This window comes from Polypterus senegalus, chromosome 13, assembly GCF_016835505.1.
Source record: "Polypterus senegalus isolate Bchr_013 chromosome 13, ASM1683550v1, whole genome shotgun sequence".
Classification (NCBI taxonomy): Eukaryota; Metazoa; Chordata; class Cladistia; order Polypteriformes; family Polypteridae; genus Polypterus; species Polypterus senegalus.
In genome coordinates, this window is record NC_053166.1 from 141,003,854 (window position 1) to 141,023,763 (window position 19,910).

Sequence of the window (19,910 nt, forward strand, 5' to 3'; positions counted from 1 at the left end):
TAAAAATGTTATTCAAGTAACTTTGGATTTGGGGCAAGAGAATGATTGAAGATTACACAAATGAAAGAGGCAGCATGGTGACGCAGTGGTAGCACTGCTGCCTCACAGTAAGGAAACCTGGGTTCACTTCCCGGGTCCTCCCTGCGTGGAGTTTGCATGTTCTCCTCGTGTCTGTGTGGGGTTTCCCCTGGGTGCTCCAGTTTCCTCCCACAGTCCAGACATGCAGGTTAGGTGCATTGGCGATCCTAAATTGTCCCTCATGTGCGGTGTGTGGGTGTGTGTGTGTGTGTGCTGGCACCCTGCCTGGGTTTGTTCCTGCCTTGTGCCCTGTGCTGGCTGGGATTGGCTCCAGCGGACCCACATGACCCTATGTTAGGATATAGCGACTTGGACAATGACTGACTGACAATTGTTAGACAAGACAATATGGATAGCAATGGTAATGAGCAAGATCAGATTAGGTGTAGAAGATAGGAAGGGATATTAACAAAATGTTCATGGTGCAGCCAGTGCCGGTGCTAGGTTATTTTGCACCCTGGGCCAAGCTTATTAGTGGGCCAACTGACTGTTTGGTAGCTAACCCATGCATCTGGGTTCCCCCACCCCTTATGAGTGCCTAATTTTCCTTAATGGTGGCACCAGCCCTTGGTGCAGCTTGTCTACTCTTATATTTTAATCAATTTATATATGAAATTTCTGTCTTAAGTTATTTTACAAAATTAGATCTGAACAGTGTAAGCTTGCACATTAAAATTGGTCATTGCACCTTATTTGCACTGCTGTTGTACTGTATTTTATTATGGATTTTCCAGTATAGTCAATTCATGCAAATTTTAGATTGAATGAAGTTTTGGGTGATAATGGTGGATGCTAGTTTGCTACATAAGCTGGGCAAGTAAAAGAATGTGAAAGAAAATTTGATAAAGAGGCTTATTAGTTCAGCTTCTATTATTAACTTGTCTCTTTATTTCAGTAGATTCCGATACCTTCAGTGAGCCTCGATCTCAGAAGGGGTTGGACCGGTATCTTGATAGCTTGTTTGATCCTGTCTTATCTTATGGAAATGGAGTAAGAAATTTAATATATATCTGTATGTGTGTGCAAAAGTGATTTGTATCATTTAATTATGATGATATACAGTTTCCGGGGAATATGTTCCTTTATATCATTGTGAAAATTTTTCTCAGATGAAAGTGAGTAAAGCTAGCACAGGAATGATGCAATGTGTTTTGGCCACCATGACATCACTTAAGGGTGAACAACACTGAAAAGAGTATTTAATTGTGCTCTGTCAACAGCATTAATTTGATGTGGTCCATACTTCTTTTCATCAAGTTTCTATAATTGCTTTAATCAGTACAGGTTTGCATAGAGCCTCTATGCAGAATCACAAAGCCATAATCAGGCTTGAGTGTGACAGTAATCCACTGCAGGATGCAATTACTAAAACTGTTCAAATTCAGTTGGGCGAGAGAGAGGTTTATTTGAATAGAAAAGAAAAGTTCCCATAAGTAAGCAAAAGGCACAGTATGCTAAAGAAATATATTTCCTTAAACACAGAAATATTCAGCTTAGAGAAAAAATACATTTGTTTTCAAATTATTTCAGAAGTTTAATTTCCAGTAATTTAAAAATAAAGCTGTCAGCTGTATTGGTTATAAGTTAGTGTCTATTTTAATTACATAGTAATAATAACGTGTTCCCTTGTTCATCTGGAGTATCTTGTTAAAGCAAGGAAATAAATGTTTTTAATATCTTATATTTTAAGATTCTGTCAACATAGCAGATTAGGTTACGACCAAAAGGCAAATCAGTCTCCTTTTGTGCCAGATGTGTCATCCATGCTTCCATTTATTATCTGAATCAGCTCTTTCCAGCTGGCTCTGAGAAGCTAAAAACTGGTATTGAAATTACTAACTGTATCATGATAATATGTTCCACAATATACTGCCACTGGACAACATAAAAAAAATGTGTACTGTCTTATAAATTGGCAAATATGTCTTTTAATACCTGTGAAGCAAAAGATGTCATTAGATGGTTCACATAAAGCTCAAAAAAAGGCTTCATTTTTTTAAACTAGGCTTCAAAACAATAAAAAATATCTGAAAACATAAAGCAGGCCAAACCCTGAAACTCTAAACCAGGTTGTGGTTTACGTGGTGTGCTGGGGTGGCAGCATAAAGATGAAAGACGCCTCACGCCTGGACAAACTTGTTAAGAAGGCAGGCTCCATTGTAGGATTAAAGTTGGACAGTTTAACATCTGTGGCAGAGCGACGGGCACTAAGCAAACTCCTGTCAATCATGAAGAATCCACTGCATCCACTTAACAGTGTCATCTCCAGACAGAGGAGTAGCTTCAGTGACAGACTTCTGTCACTGTCCTGCTCCACTGACAGACTAAAGAGATCGTTCCTCCCCCACACTATGCGACTCTTCAATTCCACCCGGGGGAGTAAATGTGAACATTAATTTTATTTTAATTCTTTTCATTTTTATTACTATTTAATTTAATATTGTTTCTTTGTATCAGTATACTGCTGCTGGATTATGTGAATTTCCCCTTGGGATTAATAAAGTATCTATCTATCTATCTATCTATCATTCTCAGAACAGTCCATCCATCCATCCTCCAAACCGCTATATCCTAACTACAGGCTCCACTGCAGGGCACGCACACACAAAGGACAATTTAGAATCACCAATGCACCTAACCTGCATGTGTTTGGACTGTGGGAGAAAACTGGAGTAACCCCACGCAGACATGGGGAGAACATACAAACTCCACGCAGGGAGGACCCGGGAAGCGAAGCCAGGTCTCCTAACTGCGAGGTAGCAGTGCAACCCACTGCACCACTGTGCCGCCTCTCAGAACAGTCCAAGCCTTATAATCCTCAAAAAGGGAGAGGAGAACTGCAAACCCCTGTCAGCAGAAAACACAATGAATATTTTTTAGAGATATGTATTTATAAAAGATCCTAAAATGCCAGATTTACAAAAAATAAAAAAGGAAAGCAAACCAATATCCACAAAACACAAAATCTAAACCAGAAACAAAAGCAAAATAAAAAAGCACAAAATTCTAAAAAAATAGTCAGAGATCAAACATACACAAACCGTGATCTATAAACTGAGGCTTGTCAAGTCCCCGTAGTTGTATCATTAGTGGTATTGCACCCTTGGGCTCAATATAAGAAAATGGACAAAAAATATAACACAGTTAACTAACATGAAAAGAAGTCAAGAGGAAAATAACAAAATGATAAAGAATCATGGAATTACAGATTAAAAAGCAATACCATATAATAAGAAAGCACTTAACAAGGACTTGCTAAATGCTTGCTGAGATGTACTCCAGCTTCCCTGCAACCCTGCCCTAGATAATCAAGTTAAGAAAATGGATGGTAAAATCTATATAGTAACAAATATTACAAAAGAAATTACAAAAAACAGCTAGAAAACAGATAGAATGAACAGAAATAAAACCAGGCATATAACACTGGCAAAACTACATGAAATGCTGCAAATAAAAGAAAAGAAAAGAAAATATTGCTTTTTTTACTTTACACTTAGCTATCTATAAGGCAGTTTTCAACATCCCCTGTAATCTTTTTTTGGATTCTTTGGTCTGAAGTGTTTTTCGGATCTGCAATAGCATCCTTACCTGCAAACAATCCTCCACACTCCAGGAGACTTCTTCTGTTTGCCCTGGTACATGTAACACCAGCTCAAATAGTGGGCTGAATATATATCAAAGACAAATTATTCATATGTCAAGGACCTTATTTTTGTTAGAGACCAGTGCCCTAACTAGAAGAACACTTGATGTTATTCTCTTAAACCCTACAAAGAAATTAAAAAGTGTAAACTGTAGTATTTAAATAACCATGTGATTACCTACCAGTATAAAAATACACAAACAATGTGTTTCTTTAATAATATAAGCTGAAAGGAGTTATTCAATCCAGTGACCTTTTGAATTACCATGTATCAGATGTATTCAGTAAGCAACTGGATCTGTCAAAATACAAAGTGATTAAGTTACACACTACCGTAATTATTGTTGAAGTTAGCTTCCCTTGTTCCCAAGGAAAATTAAATAAAGGTGTACTGCACATTTGGTATTGAATAGCTCAAGAGTCCTTATCCTGGTGTTTTTGTAATTCTTTGAGGTGCTTTACGTAAAGCTGAAGTGAACAGTAATCATTTCTTATCAGGAATACAATATTGTTTGAATGTGAGTTTTCCTTTTTGCAAATAAGTTCACTAAAGTACTTGCTATGCCATTTGAAAAGACCCCAGACCACTTTTATAGTAGGTTCATTGTATTTTTAATAATTTGTGTTCCCCTAAATGGCACCTAGGTACTGTGTTTATTGCTTCTACCTTACTTCCAAAATAAAGGTGGCCATGCATTTAAAACACTGTATTTTAAAATGAGTGAATTAATGTAAATATATTTCTCCTTTCAAAATTTCTTATTTTTAAAATTACCCTAAAATGTGCTGAAAACCTGAATGTTTTACAGTATTTTAAATAATATATTGAATATAATCTACTTTTCAGATAAATCTCATCTTAAATAGCTTTTAAAGAACTAAAAAATCAGGGAAAAGGAAGTGTATTACAGTATATCTAATTTTATAAAGGTTATTTTATTAGTTTCAGAAGGAGGGGTGGAGCAAAGCCTAATACTATCATTGCTTCCAGGTGAAATGGCCAAATAAAAACCCATATATTTATATTTCCTTACTAAACATGTAAACAGAAAATATGGTTTAATTTTGAACTTCTGTAATAATTTATCATATACCATCATACAAGTAGTTGTTTTGTATGGAATATTGTAGCCACAGGCAGTGTGGGGTATGTCTGTATGGGGTGAAAGAAGGGTTTTCATGTTGAATGGGTTTCTAAAGAGCAGGGGCTGCTTTTAGTGTACTAAATTACTGTTTACATTTTTGTAAAAAGTACAAGTATAAAAGTATTTGGGGTTTGGCATGCTCCAGTAACTAATTTTGGTATGATTTCTTAAAAAAGAAGAAGCATTTTTACATCCATTAAACTGTGTACATGGACAATAAGCTTGACTTGACATGAATATTTTGCAAATCTGATTTTTGTAGGCTAATGGATAAGGGGAGACTGGAGATGGTTAATGAATAGGAGGAGCAATGATGCAATGTATTTGGTCATAAGTAACATGATTTTTGGAGCATAATCTATTGAACGTTTAGCAAATAAATATGAGAAACAAGCTTTTCCCACATTAGTCATATCTGCAAAGGGTCCATGTTATTGTATTTATTTACTACAGCATACATTATTTTTGCATACAAAAAACTTTGATGAATATTTAAGTATCTGCACTGTCATGGTTCCCTTTGGAAATACCTACCTGCTTAATACTTTTGCTTTGGGTGTAGTGATGCATTTTATGTTCATCAGATGTGCAAGTTAAACATTTCCCTGTACTCTGTATATTGATTATATTAACACTATTACTACAGGGAAGTAAAGCAGTTGGAAAGGGACAGTGATTGCTGGTAGTATTTGCCACAGTCTTTGTAAAGTATGAGTGACAGCTGAAAAAGATTTCCATTCAATTAATTACAAAAAATAATTGCCAAAGCTTTATTTACAAACTAAAAACATTACTAAAGTACCAGTCTTCATCCTAGATTTAATTTATTAGAGTGATAGAATAAGTAGACCATTTCATCATTTTGAAATACTGTAGGTAACACTTGACCTCCAATATTTTAATTTTCTTTGGGACTTTTACAAGACCAACTGCTGCATTAATAAGGCCATTTGTAATTTTATATGGTATGTAAGAAGTAGGATTTTGAAATTATCCTAAATATTTGTTGGAACCAAAGTAGCTAAGTAAAAAGGGAAGATTTATGGCTGTACTCTGTATTTTTGGTAATGATTCTTGGTTCCCTTATATTAGCATTGAAACAGTTAAATCTTCTTGAAAACAATTGTAGGAATTAACTCTTTTCTGTATAAGGCAAATTTGGAAAAAATTAAAAAATTCCTATTGTTCTTAATTAGAAAAGGCAGGAGAACTGCAGTAATGGGCAGTAATGTGAATGTCAATGTCAAAGGATACTCTCAGCAATTGATTTTGTAGGGCTGTTTAAGTTAAGAATTGTCAGTATTGTGTTAGTGTCTGCATTTACCAGTAAAATATCTGCTTTTTAATCTTTGAAGAAAAGCCATTATGCCTCATTGAATGTATTAACACCGTAAAGCAATTATTTAAGCAGGCAATTTCATATAGCCTAACATTCTCAGACCAATTTAATGTAATTCACAGTTGCTCAATTGCACAGCATTAACTGATGAATCCAGCTGATTGTAATTCACATTTATTACAGCTGAGTGTGATATACATTCCAATGAAAGTGATTATTTTTTATTTCAAATGATATCTCCTAAAAGTAGCATACAGAGCATAAACAATGGCTATCCTGGTGCTAAGCCTGCCTATTTAGCCCCTAAACATAATGAGAGTACCTGTTGCAAATGGTGCAGTGATGCCACCCCCAATGTGATGAGAGATGAGAGCAGTTTCTAAGGCTTAAGGAGTATTCTTTTAGCTCAGTAGACTTGCTCATTTTTCTGCAGGTTTATGGGTGTAAATTTAGAATAATTTGCCATAAGACCAAAGAACAATATTAGGAAAATATGAGTATAAAAAAAGTTAGGAAGTGATGTGGCCACTTACATAAAGAAGAGCTATGGATACTTTGGGTTTTTAATGAAAAAGAGTATGAAAGAATAGCTCAAGAATGCATATTGTTCTTAGGCAAGCATAATAATGATCTATTTTAAAATTTTAACTTTTTTATCTGATGTTGTTTATTAGCGCACACAATCAGTGGAATTTCCCAGAGTATCTGAATTATGTTTTACCTCAGAAAACTAAACCACTAATTTTTCTTGTCCTGTATATGGACTGAGGTAGTTCATGCATTTAAGTCTTAAATGGGATGGCCTGATGCAGGTGGGACATGGACCATTAAAATATACATGGAGTGACTGATACATTAATTTGTTGTTGACAACAGAAGAAGGTTATATTTAGTGACATTACTGACTTGGGTGTTTATAGAACCTAAGTAACATAAAAATAAGGAGAAATGCAAGATGATTTGCTTCATAAATGAAAATGTTAATGCCCAGCTCTAAATCTGTATTGATATGAAATCAAAATTGCTTCCATCAGAGTATTAATTTATAATGTCAGGCCAATGAGAGCTGCATGTTGTTTGCACTAGTTATTTGTGTTAGATTATGAAATAATGTCACGTGTAACCGTAAAACATCACTTTATATTTGGTTCTCTACATCTTATGTTGTGCAGCAGACTTGACAATATATATTATTGTTCATGGGACTCAGATCTTGTTGCACATTATATGAAGCGTAGCCATATAGTTATTACAGACTTAATGGTTAACACTTGAAATTCATAGGAGCACCGCAGTGGTAAATTTATTGGGATTGTGAAAAGAGCTTGCAATTAACAATGTTTGATTAATGTGCATGGTTGGCCAGTGCTGTTCAGACTTTTCTGAGATATTATGTTTTTTAATTTCCTTATACCAGCTCAATAGTGTCAAAAACTTTGCAGTCAGAATTTACTAATAACCTCTCAGCATAATCGTGGGAGCTCAAGCCATCAAAAAAATAGCATTTAAGCTAATTGCTGTTTTGGAAAGGGAAAGAAAGAACAACTCTTCACTCACACTGGTTTATGAAGTCAAGTTGAAGGTAATTGTCCCTTGATGTGAAATTCAGTTGTCCTTCTGTGTTACAAAGGATAACAAAAATATAAGACAGAACAAAGAAAATGTATAAGGAAAGATCAGAAGTATTATGGCCATATAAAACAGTATATGTTCTTGAGCTGCCTTTTTCCTCTCTATAATTAACTGTCCTAATTGCGGAAGTATGAATGGTTGTCTATTTTTTAACAAGAGTACCTATCAAAACCCTGTCTGTTTGGTTCCTTCCTTGTTTCATCCCATCTGGATCCACTATTCCTTTAATCTTTTACCCACCAAACATATGATTTTCATGATTTAAATTCTATGAAATCATGACACATCCTCTGTGTGTGTTTATTGCTGAATATGTCTGACTTTCTTGGCTACTCTTTGGAGAAGCTTCTATTTGAATGGATTAAAGTAAACCTTTTGTCAGAATAACTGCCAGCTTATAATGACTTCTATGAATAAAACAGTAATTGGATGACTCATTTAGTGTTATTATGAGGCATAATTAAGTCTACAACCTGGGATCACTCTGTATTTTTCCTTAATGTGTTTTTGTGAATTTTAATATCAAATTCTTAAAATGAATATTGCAAAATTTCACCAAAAGTTGTATTATTTATAGGTGCAAAGCATGGTGTCCTGAGTGAATATAAAGCAATAACCATCAAGCTGTGCTGTTCTATGTGTAACTATAGTATAAGTGACACTAAATCATGCCATCTGCTTTTAGAATAAATAGGGTATTTAAAACCAGAGGATCAGTTTCATTCATGCTACCTAGGATTCAGTTAACATCCCTAGCCACACAGAATTTTCCTCTCTATTGTACTTCCTAAAGGATCTAGAAAAGCCATCTACTGTCTCTACCAGAATGAAGGGAGGAGGCCAAACTGGTGACCAGCAGCATGATGGACAGAAGCCCAGTATCAGCACTCCCACTTCCACAGGACAGCATACAGGTCTGCAGTTATACCCACCCTGGGGTTTAGTTTTATTGCTCAACTTATTTCCTATTACTTCTTACCTTGAAAAGCTGGCATTAGTAGCTAAGGTGTTAAGAGGTTGAGTTTTGGATGATCATTGTCTTGATGTCTCATCCTGAAGCACAGATCTAGCTGGCTGTTTACTTTATGTTGTTTGGTTTGTGTAATAAAGCACGTTGTTCAATAGAAAAGGAAACTGTTTTTTTCAGTTGAATTCAAGAATTTTAAAAACAGCTTCTGTTTCTTGTTTCTTTTATCCATTGAACGATCCATATTCTGCTCCAGTAGTTACTTGGTTACTTTTCTGACAGAGCTTACCAGTTCTCCAAGTGCTATTCAGGGCTACATGTTAGGTTTGTAAATATAGAACAAAATTTGAAGCTTTAGTACGAATCTGAAAATGGCAATATAAAGAACATATGATTTGATACACTGTAGCGGCTAAAGCACTGGGCTGTAACCAAGAGACTACTAGGTCAATTCATGTCTCACACTCACTGTGTGACCCCAACCAAGTCACGATGTGTTCCAAGGAAAAGAAATTAGTTTAAAGATGTTTGTTGTGTTCTAATTGTGTTGCTATAATAGTCTGATACATTTTCCTGGGTAAAGGCATTAGTCAAGAAGAAAGAAAAGCATTAGAACGCATCTATTTTTTAATTATAGTGTCTCCCTCAAGGACCTCTACTTGAAGTATATAGCTAGTATCTAACTTCAGTATGCAAAGTCAATCCCAATGTCATAAATAAAGTGAGATTTGATAGAGATTACATTTTCCTTCACTGTTTAGAAACACATTGCCTATTGTACTGTTTTTTCAGCGATTCAGGCGATGCCAGTAGGTGGAGAGATGAGGCCAGGAATGACTACTGTACCAGCAATGCCAGTGATACCAGGTAATATTGGAAAGGCCATATATATTTTCTGTCTAACTTATCTTCCTGCTTATTGCCTGTGGTGTAGAATTTCTCAGTGGTATTTCTTAATGACAAAATGACACGTCACATGATCTTTCTGATTTATAATCCTCTTACAGAGGCATATCCAGGGGGACCCTCTGTGCACTATGCTTCCAAGGGAGTGAGTGCAGGACATTTGTTTTTGACTCCTCTGGGTGTGTATCCAGGTTTACCACCATTGGCATGCCATTTCTGTACCCAGAGGTAGATTCTAGGGGCCTTTATCACATCCCAAACCAAAAAATGTCCATATCACACAAAAAACAATGCTGCATGCTCTTCGTCACCTCAGAATCACTATTGTCCTGTGGAGATAAAAATATTACTCTTATATCTTGGTAATCACTATGAGCCTAACAATAAACCAATTTCTTTTGGAAGGGTAACTTTTTTAAGAAGGAATCAGTTATTTGATGGTGATAATTTTTATTTTGGTTCCTCAAATTTCAAGTGCATTTTCAAGTAATTCCTTATTTGGAAGTATTAATCCTATTTACAGTGAGTACAACATTATCTGGAAATGGGTGCAGTTTCCTAAAGGGAACTCATACTCCTCTGGGATGCCCATGCCCAAAGATCATACCTTGAATAGGGTGTACTACCATGAGTCACGTCCATTCATGTTCTTTGCCATGTCATTCAAATATCCATCTCTCTAAAACAGATTTTCCTTTGAAACCCCATAGTTGTGGCACTTCAGTGATATTCACATTCACCATAGCAAAAACAGAAAGCACTGGTCAACACCTACTGTCGGCTTCTGATAATTTGTAAATTAACACCAAAGTACATGATTTATTCACATGTTTCTTTAATTCCATTTATTCTGCTTTGATCTCTTTAGGCATGGATCAGTCCATGTTGGCACAGCATCAAGCATTCATCAACCAGCAAGCATTTCTACTGGTGAGAGTTTTTCTTTTTTTTCTAATTGATCTCCAGAATTCAATCAAACAGCTTTGTCATGTATATGTGCCTTTAAACTTCACCAAATATTCACATATTTTTCTTGTCCTGTTCTCCTAGGCTCAACAGATGACAATGCAAGTAATGGCTCTTCAACAGCAGATGTCTGGACCCACCTCTTCTGCCAGTAATGTGCCCCCAAGCCCCAGGATCCAGTCCAACACTGGGTATCAAGGCACCAGCCGGAGTACCCTTTCTTACAGTGCCACCAACATAACCCCGATCCCAAAAGCCATCACACCTTCTCCAGTAAGTAAGAAAAAAACACAGATATTTATAAAATGCATGATTAGGACCAATGACTTGACCTACAGCCATAAAACATGAACAGATTTTATAAAAGATTTAAAAACTGTTATTAACTGTTATTTAAATTATTTTTAAAAATGAATGGATAAGGTGGCACAGAGGTATCTTTGCTGCCTCAGAGTAAGAAGACCAGGGTTAATGTCCTGGGTCCTCCCTGCATAGAGTTAGTATATTCTCCTTCTGTCTACATGGGTTTCCTCAGTGTACTCCAGTTTCCTTCTACATCCCAAAGACATGCAGGTTAGGTGGATTGTTGATGCTAAATTGGCACTAGTGTTTGTGTGTGTGGTGTGCGTGTGAGTGTGTTCACCCTGTGATCGACTGGTGCCCTATTCCAGGATTGTCCCTGCCTTAATAAAAATTGTATTTATTTGTCTTTCAGCACAAGTCACCCAGAAGTGCAAACCAAGTAAAACCAGCAGCATCTCCAGTTTCAGTTCCACCAAAGCCAGCAGTGTCAAAACCTGGTAAGTAGCCACCTGATTTGAATTCTTAACATTTCAGACAAGACATTCTATAAAATAACAGCCAAAAGTTTTGCCTGTGATGTGTTTTTGAACCCCATCAAATATGTTGAACATTATATATGGTGTACCTGTTAACGTTTCACTGGGAATCCTAAGACAGAAGGGTACTGAGGATTTGATCAACATGTTGATGCATCTACAGTAGGATGGTTCTTGTTCTTCATGTCATTGCTAGTTTCTCTGATGAACAAACAGCACTTGCAAGATATAATTGCATTGATTAGACCAATTTATCTTAGACCACATTGAGATGGGTCTTTGTACTTGCTATTAATTTCATTCACCTGGTTTCAGTTTACACTTTACAACAATTTTGTATGAAGCAGCACACAATGATATATTCCCTTTATGCATAGCATCTCTGGTGGAACAGTAGACAGTTCCATATTCATAAGTCTCCTTGTCTATAATGGATAAAGTGTATCTCTTCTTCAAATCAATCAGTTTTAATGTGTGGTGCCCAGTCCATATTTAAGGACCAAACATAAAACTGAAGACAGGACAGAATATGTGGTAAGTTTCAAGATCCCCTTTTTCCCTTTAAGAAACAACCATCTGATACCAATGAGATATTCACTCAGATCTCATCATTTTAGTAATTCAGAGAACGAAAAAAGCAATATTTTGAATTGATAGCAGTTGAGTTTGCTTATTTAAACAGGACTGTCTTTCCTGCTCACCTCAGTATGCAGTATTAAAAGACTACTTGTGTAAACACCAGAACTAGATCTAGTAAATCATGAATTTTAACAGTGATTTGTTAAGAGGGAACTAACCTAAGTGAAGCTCTTATGACTTTTATAGCTAGCCATGACCATATTTCCCAAGAGTTCAATAAGTCATAATGAATGTTTCTAAATGCTTTAGCCATTATACTAGCAAGCTTTTAAAATGTTCCTTGTAAAGTTCAGTAACACTTTCCTTTCAATTTCCAGGTTTCCAACCTCCAAGGCAGGGGCCAGTGCGTCACACTGCTGCAAACACTGCACATATTCTTGAACCAACTCATAACATCAAGGATATCATCAAGCAATACCAGCAGCCTTTACCGACAAAGAGCCTGGATCCAGTCCGGTTTGTGTTCTCTTGTCTCAATTTCTTATAATCCTGAATTGTGATTTTAATTTTATAATTGGTGGCATGGTGGCGCAGTGGCAGCGCTGCTGCCTCGCAGTTAGGAGACCCGGGTTTGCTTCCCGGGTCCTCCCTGCGTGGAGTTTGCATGTTCTCCCCATGTCTGCGTGGGTTTCCTCCCACAGTCCAAAGACATGCAGGTTAGGTGTACTGGCGTTCCTAAATTGGCCTTGGTGTGTGTGTGTGTATGTCCTGTGGTGGGTTGGCACCCTGCCCAGGATTGGTTCCTGCCTTGTTGGCTGGGATTGGCTCCAGCAGAAAATTCTTGTTTGGAATAAAAATTTATAATGTTGACTTACTATTTCCAATTTTTGATTCAGCATATTACAAAGTATTATTATTTTGTAAATTTAAATTTTGTATCTCATAGTTAAGATTGTCAGGGTGGTACAGTGGTAAGTGCATAAGAGTTTCCTCCCACAATCCAAAGACATGCAGGTTAGGCAGATTGACAATGATAAATTGTTCCATGATGGGTGTGTCTGTGTGTGTCTCAGCCTTGCAATGGGATGGCGCCCTGTCCAGGAGTTCTTCCTGTCTTCCACCCAGTGCTTGCTGGAAAAGGTTCCACCTTCCCTGTGACTATTCTCTAAATAAGCAGGTTTTGAACAAGAATGCATATATAGTTATGGTTTCCATGTTTACTATCTGTGGATCTCAAGTTATCATTCTATAATTTCGACACTGTTTTATGTATTATTTTGACATTTCAATTTATTATATCATAATTTTGATTTCATTTCACAAAATCTTAATGTGTATTTCCCTTCTGGAATTATACTAGTTCTCATTGTTCCCCTTTCTATCCATCACAAATCTACCTTTAATATTTTTTGACCATTTCAATTATACCCTTATACCTTACAAACATGGCAGTTATACCATGTGTGGTGTTTTCATTTTGATTTTTAAAATATCAGTCAGTGGAACTGTTATGAGTACTCTTGACATATTAGCATTATGGGTCATAGAAACCCTCACTTTGCCAGTCAACATTTTACGCGCCATAGGGAAAAAGGGGTATTACAGATGTAGGTTGTAGAAGAAAGTGCAAAACACACTCACAAAACCCATTCCACATTTCACTCCTAAAACAGACATCCGACCAGAAATATGACTGCCTTTTTGTGGGTGGAGTCTCGGGGTCTTGGAAAGATTTGCCCCTTATATTTCCCCAACCTTGAATTCAGTTCTAAATTGTACTGTACAACACATTGTTATTTTGTGATATTTTGCATTCTTGAATTTAAAGGATACTTTTTCAAAGTGCATATTTCGATAGACTCACACCTTCACTGTAAAACTGGATCTTTTTGCTTGTAGAAAAGAAGCCAGCAAAGTTTTTGTGAAAAAGATGGATCCTCATGATGAGGCAATGATGATACTTAAAGGGCAGATGTCTCCTCGACCTCCACAGGTTTGTTTTTACTATGTGCTGATGACACACCTTATATGTCATTCCTATAGGCATCTTGACAGAAATAAACATTTGTCTAAATCTTCACAATATTGTCTTTTATGTTTTTTAATTTACAGATGAACATTGAGATAAGGTGCTTATTTAAGAATATTTTATCTTTTTCTTTGTAAAAAAAAAATAGAATAGTTGCTTCTTTAAGAATATATTATCTTTTTCTTTGTAATAAAAGTTACGAAAGGATAACTGTTATCCCGCTTCTTGGCACTGAAGCATATGCGCATCTTCTTTTTTTGTTTACTTTTTGTATGATTCCTGAGCAAAGTCTAAGAAGTAGCACAAACCATTTTTTTCATTGATATTATTAATGTGTTAAATGTAATGTGCATTCTATGACCATCATCATCTACTGTAATTCTTACACGTGAAGCCTGAAAACCATGAAGACTGATTGAGATTTTTTATGTTAGGTAGAATGCCTAGAGGGGGCTGAGTGGTCTCGTGGTCTTAGAACCCCTTCAGATTTTGTTTTTTTCTCCAGCCATCTGGAACTTTTTGTTTTTTCTATCCTCCTGGCCATCGGACCTTACTTTATTCTTTGTTACTTAGTATTGCCTTATCTTATTTTTATATTTTTCTGTTTTCTTTCTTCATCTTGTAAAGCACTTTGAGCAACATCATTTGTACGAAAATTTGCTATATAAATAAATATTATTGTTGTTGTTATGTTGTTCCATCATTCACAAAGAGTAATATTAAAAGTGTAGGTCCATTTCTATAATTTTTTTTTTCATTATCTAATGTCTCTTGTTCACTTTGTCCTGTTCTTTATCAGAAACATCCAATAGCTCCTGCCCCTGTTTCTGGAGGTGCAGGACCAAAGGAAACAGTTGCAATGGTGAAGCCTGTCAGTAGTACAAAGACAAAAAGGTCAAGCCCCCCTGTCCCAGTAGGTTCTTCCCGCAGTAATTCAGCCATTACAGGTTTGTATTCTGAAATACAGCATTATAGCATGTTTAACTATTAATATATACAAATGAACATAAATAAACTAAATAACTATTTAAGCTATTTTGAAATGTAACATGAATTTTCAAATGATTGCATTGTGTAGCAAGGATGAATCATTATATTCCACACCAAGAAAATGACAAGTATGACAAAATTATAAAACATACTGTGTTTATCATAAAATAAAAAGAAGGAATAAGGAGCACAGAGTACAGATTAGTTAATCATTTAAGAAACCTGTTGTTTTTCTGTACCTTACTGAACAGGTTTGGAGCCCTTGTTTGCTATGTGCGGTTGCTGACGTACTTGTTCACCAACCGAGCAAGCACTCCATCATCACTTTTTTCATATTTCCTGTCACATTCTGTCTCTCTTTTTCTCACTTAGCCGTTTTTTTCACCAGTTAGTGCTTACCCCAACTTCTAACTCTAACCCCAATCTTTCCGCTGACTCAAGACAACTTTAACCCCTTTCTGAAAGTCACCTTTTCAAACCTCTGATATCCACTTTCAGAATACATGGCAAATACATTTGCTGCAGGAATACAAAGCTAGAGCTTCTGATGTCTGAGCGTTTGTAAGCCTTAATGGTGTTGGGCCTCTTCAATTAAGTTAAAACATTCTAAACATGCCTCAAAGAATTTTGACAGTAATATGAATAATTCAGTAGTTGACAAGAAGTTTTTTTATTTCTCCTGGCTCCATATAGTCATTCCTATCAAAACGTGTTAGCAAATGGATTCCTGGAATGGTGTTGATGATGATATCAAAATTAAAACTAAAATAATAAAAGAGAGCCACAATAGAAAATTAGCATATACACCATTGACCTTTTTGAGTTGCCACCACATGTCTCACATGTATGATATGAGCCTGTCTTAACTGGGACAGCAGATCATCTCAGAGAAAGGTTCTCTATAAAATCACACACACTTTCATGCACTGGGCTAATTTAGAATTCTACTTATTGCAGTACATTTTTGGACTGTGGAGGAGAAGGTGGCTTAGAATGGAACTCACAGTGGGTTTGAAGTGCTATGTTTCTATGCTATCCTTATATTGTGTGTTTCTTTTTTATGTGTCTGTTCTCTTAGCTTATAGAGTTGTTAATCTGTAATTATTTAAATAAGGTAAAGTACAAAACATAAATTTTATGGTCTCCATTTCCTCATTAGACATATACAATAAACCAATGTGTGGCCATTACTTGTTGTAAAACCACAAATTTGTGCTAACTTACCAATTTGTTGACATCAGCAGTTTCCCGTGAACTTCCTACTGAAGATGAGAAAATTCAGACTCAACTACACAGAAGAAGCAGTGAGGAGTATTACACATACACCAATGTCTCCTGGAAAATCTACATCCGGAAAGAGGTAGCTATGTACTAGTTTAATTGTCTAAGTTCTGGTGTCATTATCTCCAGTCCTGGCACTCAGAGCTTTTGACTGTGACTGAACTCACAACTACTGAATAATATCTACAGTATCCATGTTTTCGATCCAGCTTATTTTCCCTGGTTATATAGGAAGTCAGAATCAGAATCACTTCCACTGAACAACATAACCACACCCAAAAGTCACTTCAACTAGACCAATCTGGTGTCCCCAATCCATTTAACCAACCATTTGGTCAGTTTATGGAACATGGAATCTATGCAAAAATGAGACTGGAAGATATTTAATCATCCCTGCATTTGCTTAGTTCAATGAATTCAAATTTGGGGTGATATGGTCCAACGCATCTCTACTTAACACAAAACAAGAATCAACCCTGGATGAAAGGCTAGTTAATCACAGGAAACATTCTTACTGATTCATTTATTTATATATAGTTAGGTTAAAGTCTTAAGTCAACCTAACTTGCAAATGTTTGGACAGTGAGCAGGAAACTGAAGTACCTGGAGATAAGGGTAGAATGTACAAATTCTACTTTGGCAGTTCTTGGGCCCAGATTTAAACTTAGTCTCCTGGAGCACTAATTGCATTAACCACTATGTCACCATGAACTCAATTTATTATATACCTATTTGAAGTGATTAATAGTCCTCGATACATTCGGGCGGCATGGTGGCGCAATGATAGCACTGCTGCCTCGCATTACGGAGACCTGGGTTCGCTTCCCGGGTCCTCCCTGCATGGAGTTTGCATTGTTCTCCCCGTGTCTGCATGGGATTCCTCCAGGTATTCCAGTTTCCTTCCACAGTCCAAAGACATGCAGGTTAGGTGTTTCTTCTGTTTCTTTGTGTGGTGGCGGCCTGCGCCACCACCACCTACTCAAAGCATCATGATGCACCAACATTGATGGACTGAAAGCCAGAAGTCTACGTGACCATCATCATCAGGTCCTTCCATGAAAACCCTAAATACAAAGAGGACTGTTTGACTTATGTTAGGTAGATTGCCCAGAGGGGACTGGGCGGTCTCATGGTCTGGAACCCCTACAGATTTTATTTTTTTTCTCCAGCTCTTGGAGTTTTTTTTTGTTTTTTCTGTCCACCCTGGCCATCGGACCTTACTTATTCTATGTTAATTAATGTTGACTTATGCTTATTTTTTATTGTGTCTTCTATTTTTCTATTCATTTTGTAAAGCACTTTGAGCTACATTTTTTTGTATGAATATGTGCTATATAAATAAATGTTGATTGATTGATTGATTGATTGATTGATTGATTGATTGATTGATTGATTGATTGATTGATTGATTGATTGATTGGCGATCCTAAATTGTCCCTGTGGATAAGAGTGTGTGTGTGTGTGCCCTGCTGTGGGCTAGTGCCCTGCCTGGGGTTTGTTCCTGCCTTGCATCCTGTGCTGGCTGGAATTGGCTCCAGCAGACCCCCATGACCCTGTGTTAGGATATAGCGGGTTGGAGAATGACTGACTGACTGATACATTCTTGACCATGCAGTAATATTACATATCCAAGGGTAAGCATACAGTATGTGCCATTGTACAGTTTATGCAGATGCAACATCCTGTAGGTACACTTAAAAAATTATAGACAAAAGGAGCAAAACTGGTTCCATGAAAATTAATTCAACTATTTACACAGTAAAAACAAATACAGTGCCATCACTCATTCAGAGATGAGGCACAGATTAATATAGCTTAGGGAATAGATTGTAAATCAAAAAATACATAACAAGGATGGAAGTATTATGCGCCATGCCTCCTGTTTTTCACAGCCAAAACAGGTATGTCTTTTTCAAGCATGATTAAAGTGGAGAATTAATGAAAGAGAGACACCCAGTATTCAAAGGCCATAAGGAGTATGACAATCGTGCATTTGACGGTTATGAGCCTATTCCACATGTCCATGTCCGGCAATTCATTCTCTTTTCCTGCCTTATTAGCTAAAGTTCTGGTCAAACTACTGAACAAAATAACAAAAAAACAAAATGCATCATGATAAGAGTAGTAGTTGGTAAGGACACAAAATCACAAAGGTTTACATTCAAGACATCAAGATTTGAGACTTTGGAGGCTGAATTAGATATGAGATAGATTCATAGTCCTTTGCAGAAACTGGAGGTGGAAATGAGTGTCATGACATGTCTGTGACAAAAACGTAAAATAAATTATTGTTATGTGCTTAAGTGAGTCCCCTACCCTCCTTTCTTTTTACAGGTTTTCTACCCCAAAGACTGCTTTAATAATCCCTTGGTCTTGGATCTCATCTTCAAACAGGTACATAAAAGTAATCCATGAAACTAAAAATACAGCATAAAGTTTTTTGGCCTGAATAATTATTAATACGTTTGATTGGATATAATAACACTTGTAGCAGAGTACAATTGTTTTTGGCATATTTAAAATCACATGATTTTTAATTTAGTTTAAGATACAAAGTATTAACACAAATGTAAATAAAATGTATTATATTTGTAGTACATTGTATTTAACCAGGCTCCTGACTTCCGCATTTCACTTGTTCATTGAGGCATTTCATTTATTTAGTTTCAGTGGCTTTTCTGTTCTTTGTATTCTTGTGAAGACTTTCTATATTCATTTCATTTTGGTCTGTACTTTCCCTAAAGATTTCTCTTGTTTTCAACATTTGGATTTTTTAAAACTCACTTTCTCTATTTTTAACATTGTACTTATCTGCTCTCTGATTTTCGGTATATTTTTATTGATGAATTACTTCACACTTTTGATTTTGGACTAAGCCTTGCATTCTCATAAATGCCTCCGCACTCAAAAGAGTGCAAAATATTAAATTAAAATGAATTCCATGCAGTGCTCAGCATGTAGCAATGTGTCATAAACACTTACCCATACAATTTTTCCCTTGATAATTTTGCTCCTGTTTGTGATAATTTCACCAGAGTTTCCTCCAAACAGAAGCATTTCACTGGAGGTTTTTCTTTTAGGTTGTAATGATTCTATCCCTTTTTTGTCTTGGTGGTACATTACCTAGATTTTGTTTATTTTGATTTTATTGATTTTGTGCTTGTTTGTTCCCCAAGTAATCTGATTCAAGTCTGAAATTATTACACTAGCACTAAATTTTTGAACTACACTTGTTTTGGAGTAAAAAAGCCTTATATTTTGAAAGATGTCCTTTTTAAACACAGTCTTTCCAAATGTTAATTGGATATGGATGACATCTTATAGCATCATGATAGATGAAGTTTTAGACACCATTGATAGATACTGGCATATTGTAACGCATACTATATTGTGAGGTGAATTCAAGGAGTGGGCAAAAATTTAGCCTGGGTGGCACTAAATATTTCTTAAGACTGTAAACTAGAGTCTTCTCCAAATCTTATTTCAAAGTATTACATTTGACCTGTACCTAAAGCA

The 19,910-nt window shown here is 36.1% G+C and overlaps 1 protein-coding gene across 1 annotated transcript in view; it reads left to right on the plus strand.

Annotated features, from left to right (window-relative positions):
- Nucleotides 1-19,910, plus strand: part of myo15aa (myosin XVAa) — a 151,939-nt gene that overhangs the window by 98,420 nt on the left and 33,609 nt on the right. Inside the window, exons 33-43 of the mRNA XM_039775602.1 lie at nt 974-1,068; nt 8,631-8,751; nt 9,597-9,671; nt 10,579-10,640; nt 10,761-10,949; nt 11,392-11,476; nt 12,472-12,610; nt 13,994-14,087; nt 14,923-15,070; nt 16,355-16,473; nt 18,729-18,788. Coding sequence (XP_039631536.1) covers nt 974-1,068; nt 8,631-8,751; nt 9,597-9,671; nt 10,579-10,640; nt 10,761-10,949; nt 11,392-11,476; nt 12,472-12,610; nt 13,994-14,087; nt 14,923-15,070; nt 16,355-16,473; nt 18,729-18,788 — 1,187 coding nt within the window. The remainder of the gene's footprint in view (nt 1-973; nt 1,069-8,630; nt 8,752-9,596; nt 9,672-10,578; nt 10,641-10,760; nt 10,950-11,391; nt 11,477-12,471; nt 12,611-13,993; nt 14,088-14,922; nt 15,071-16,354; nt 16,474-18,728; nt 18,789-19,910) is intronic.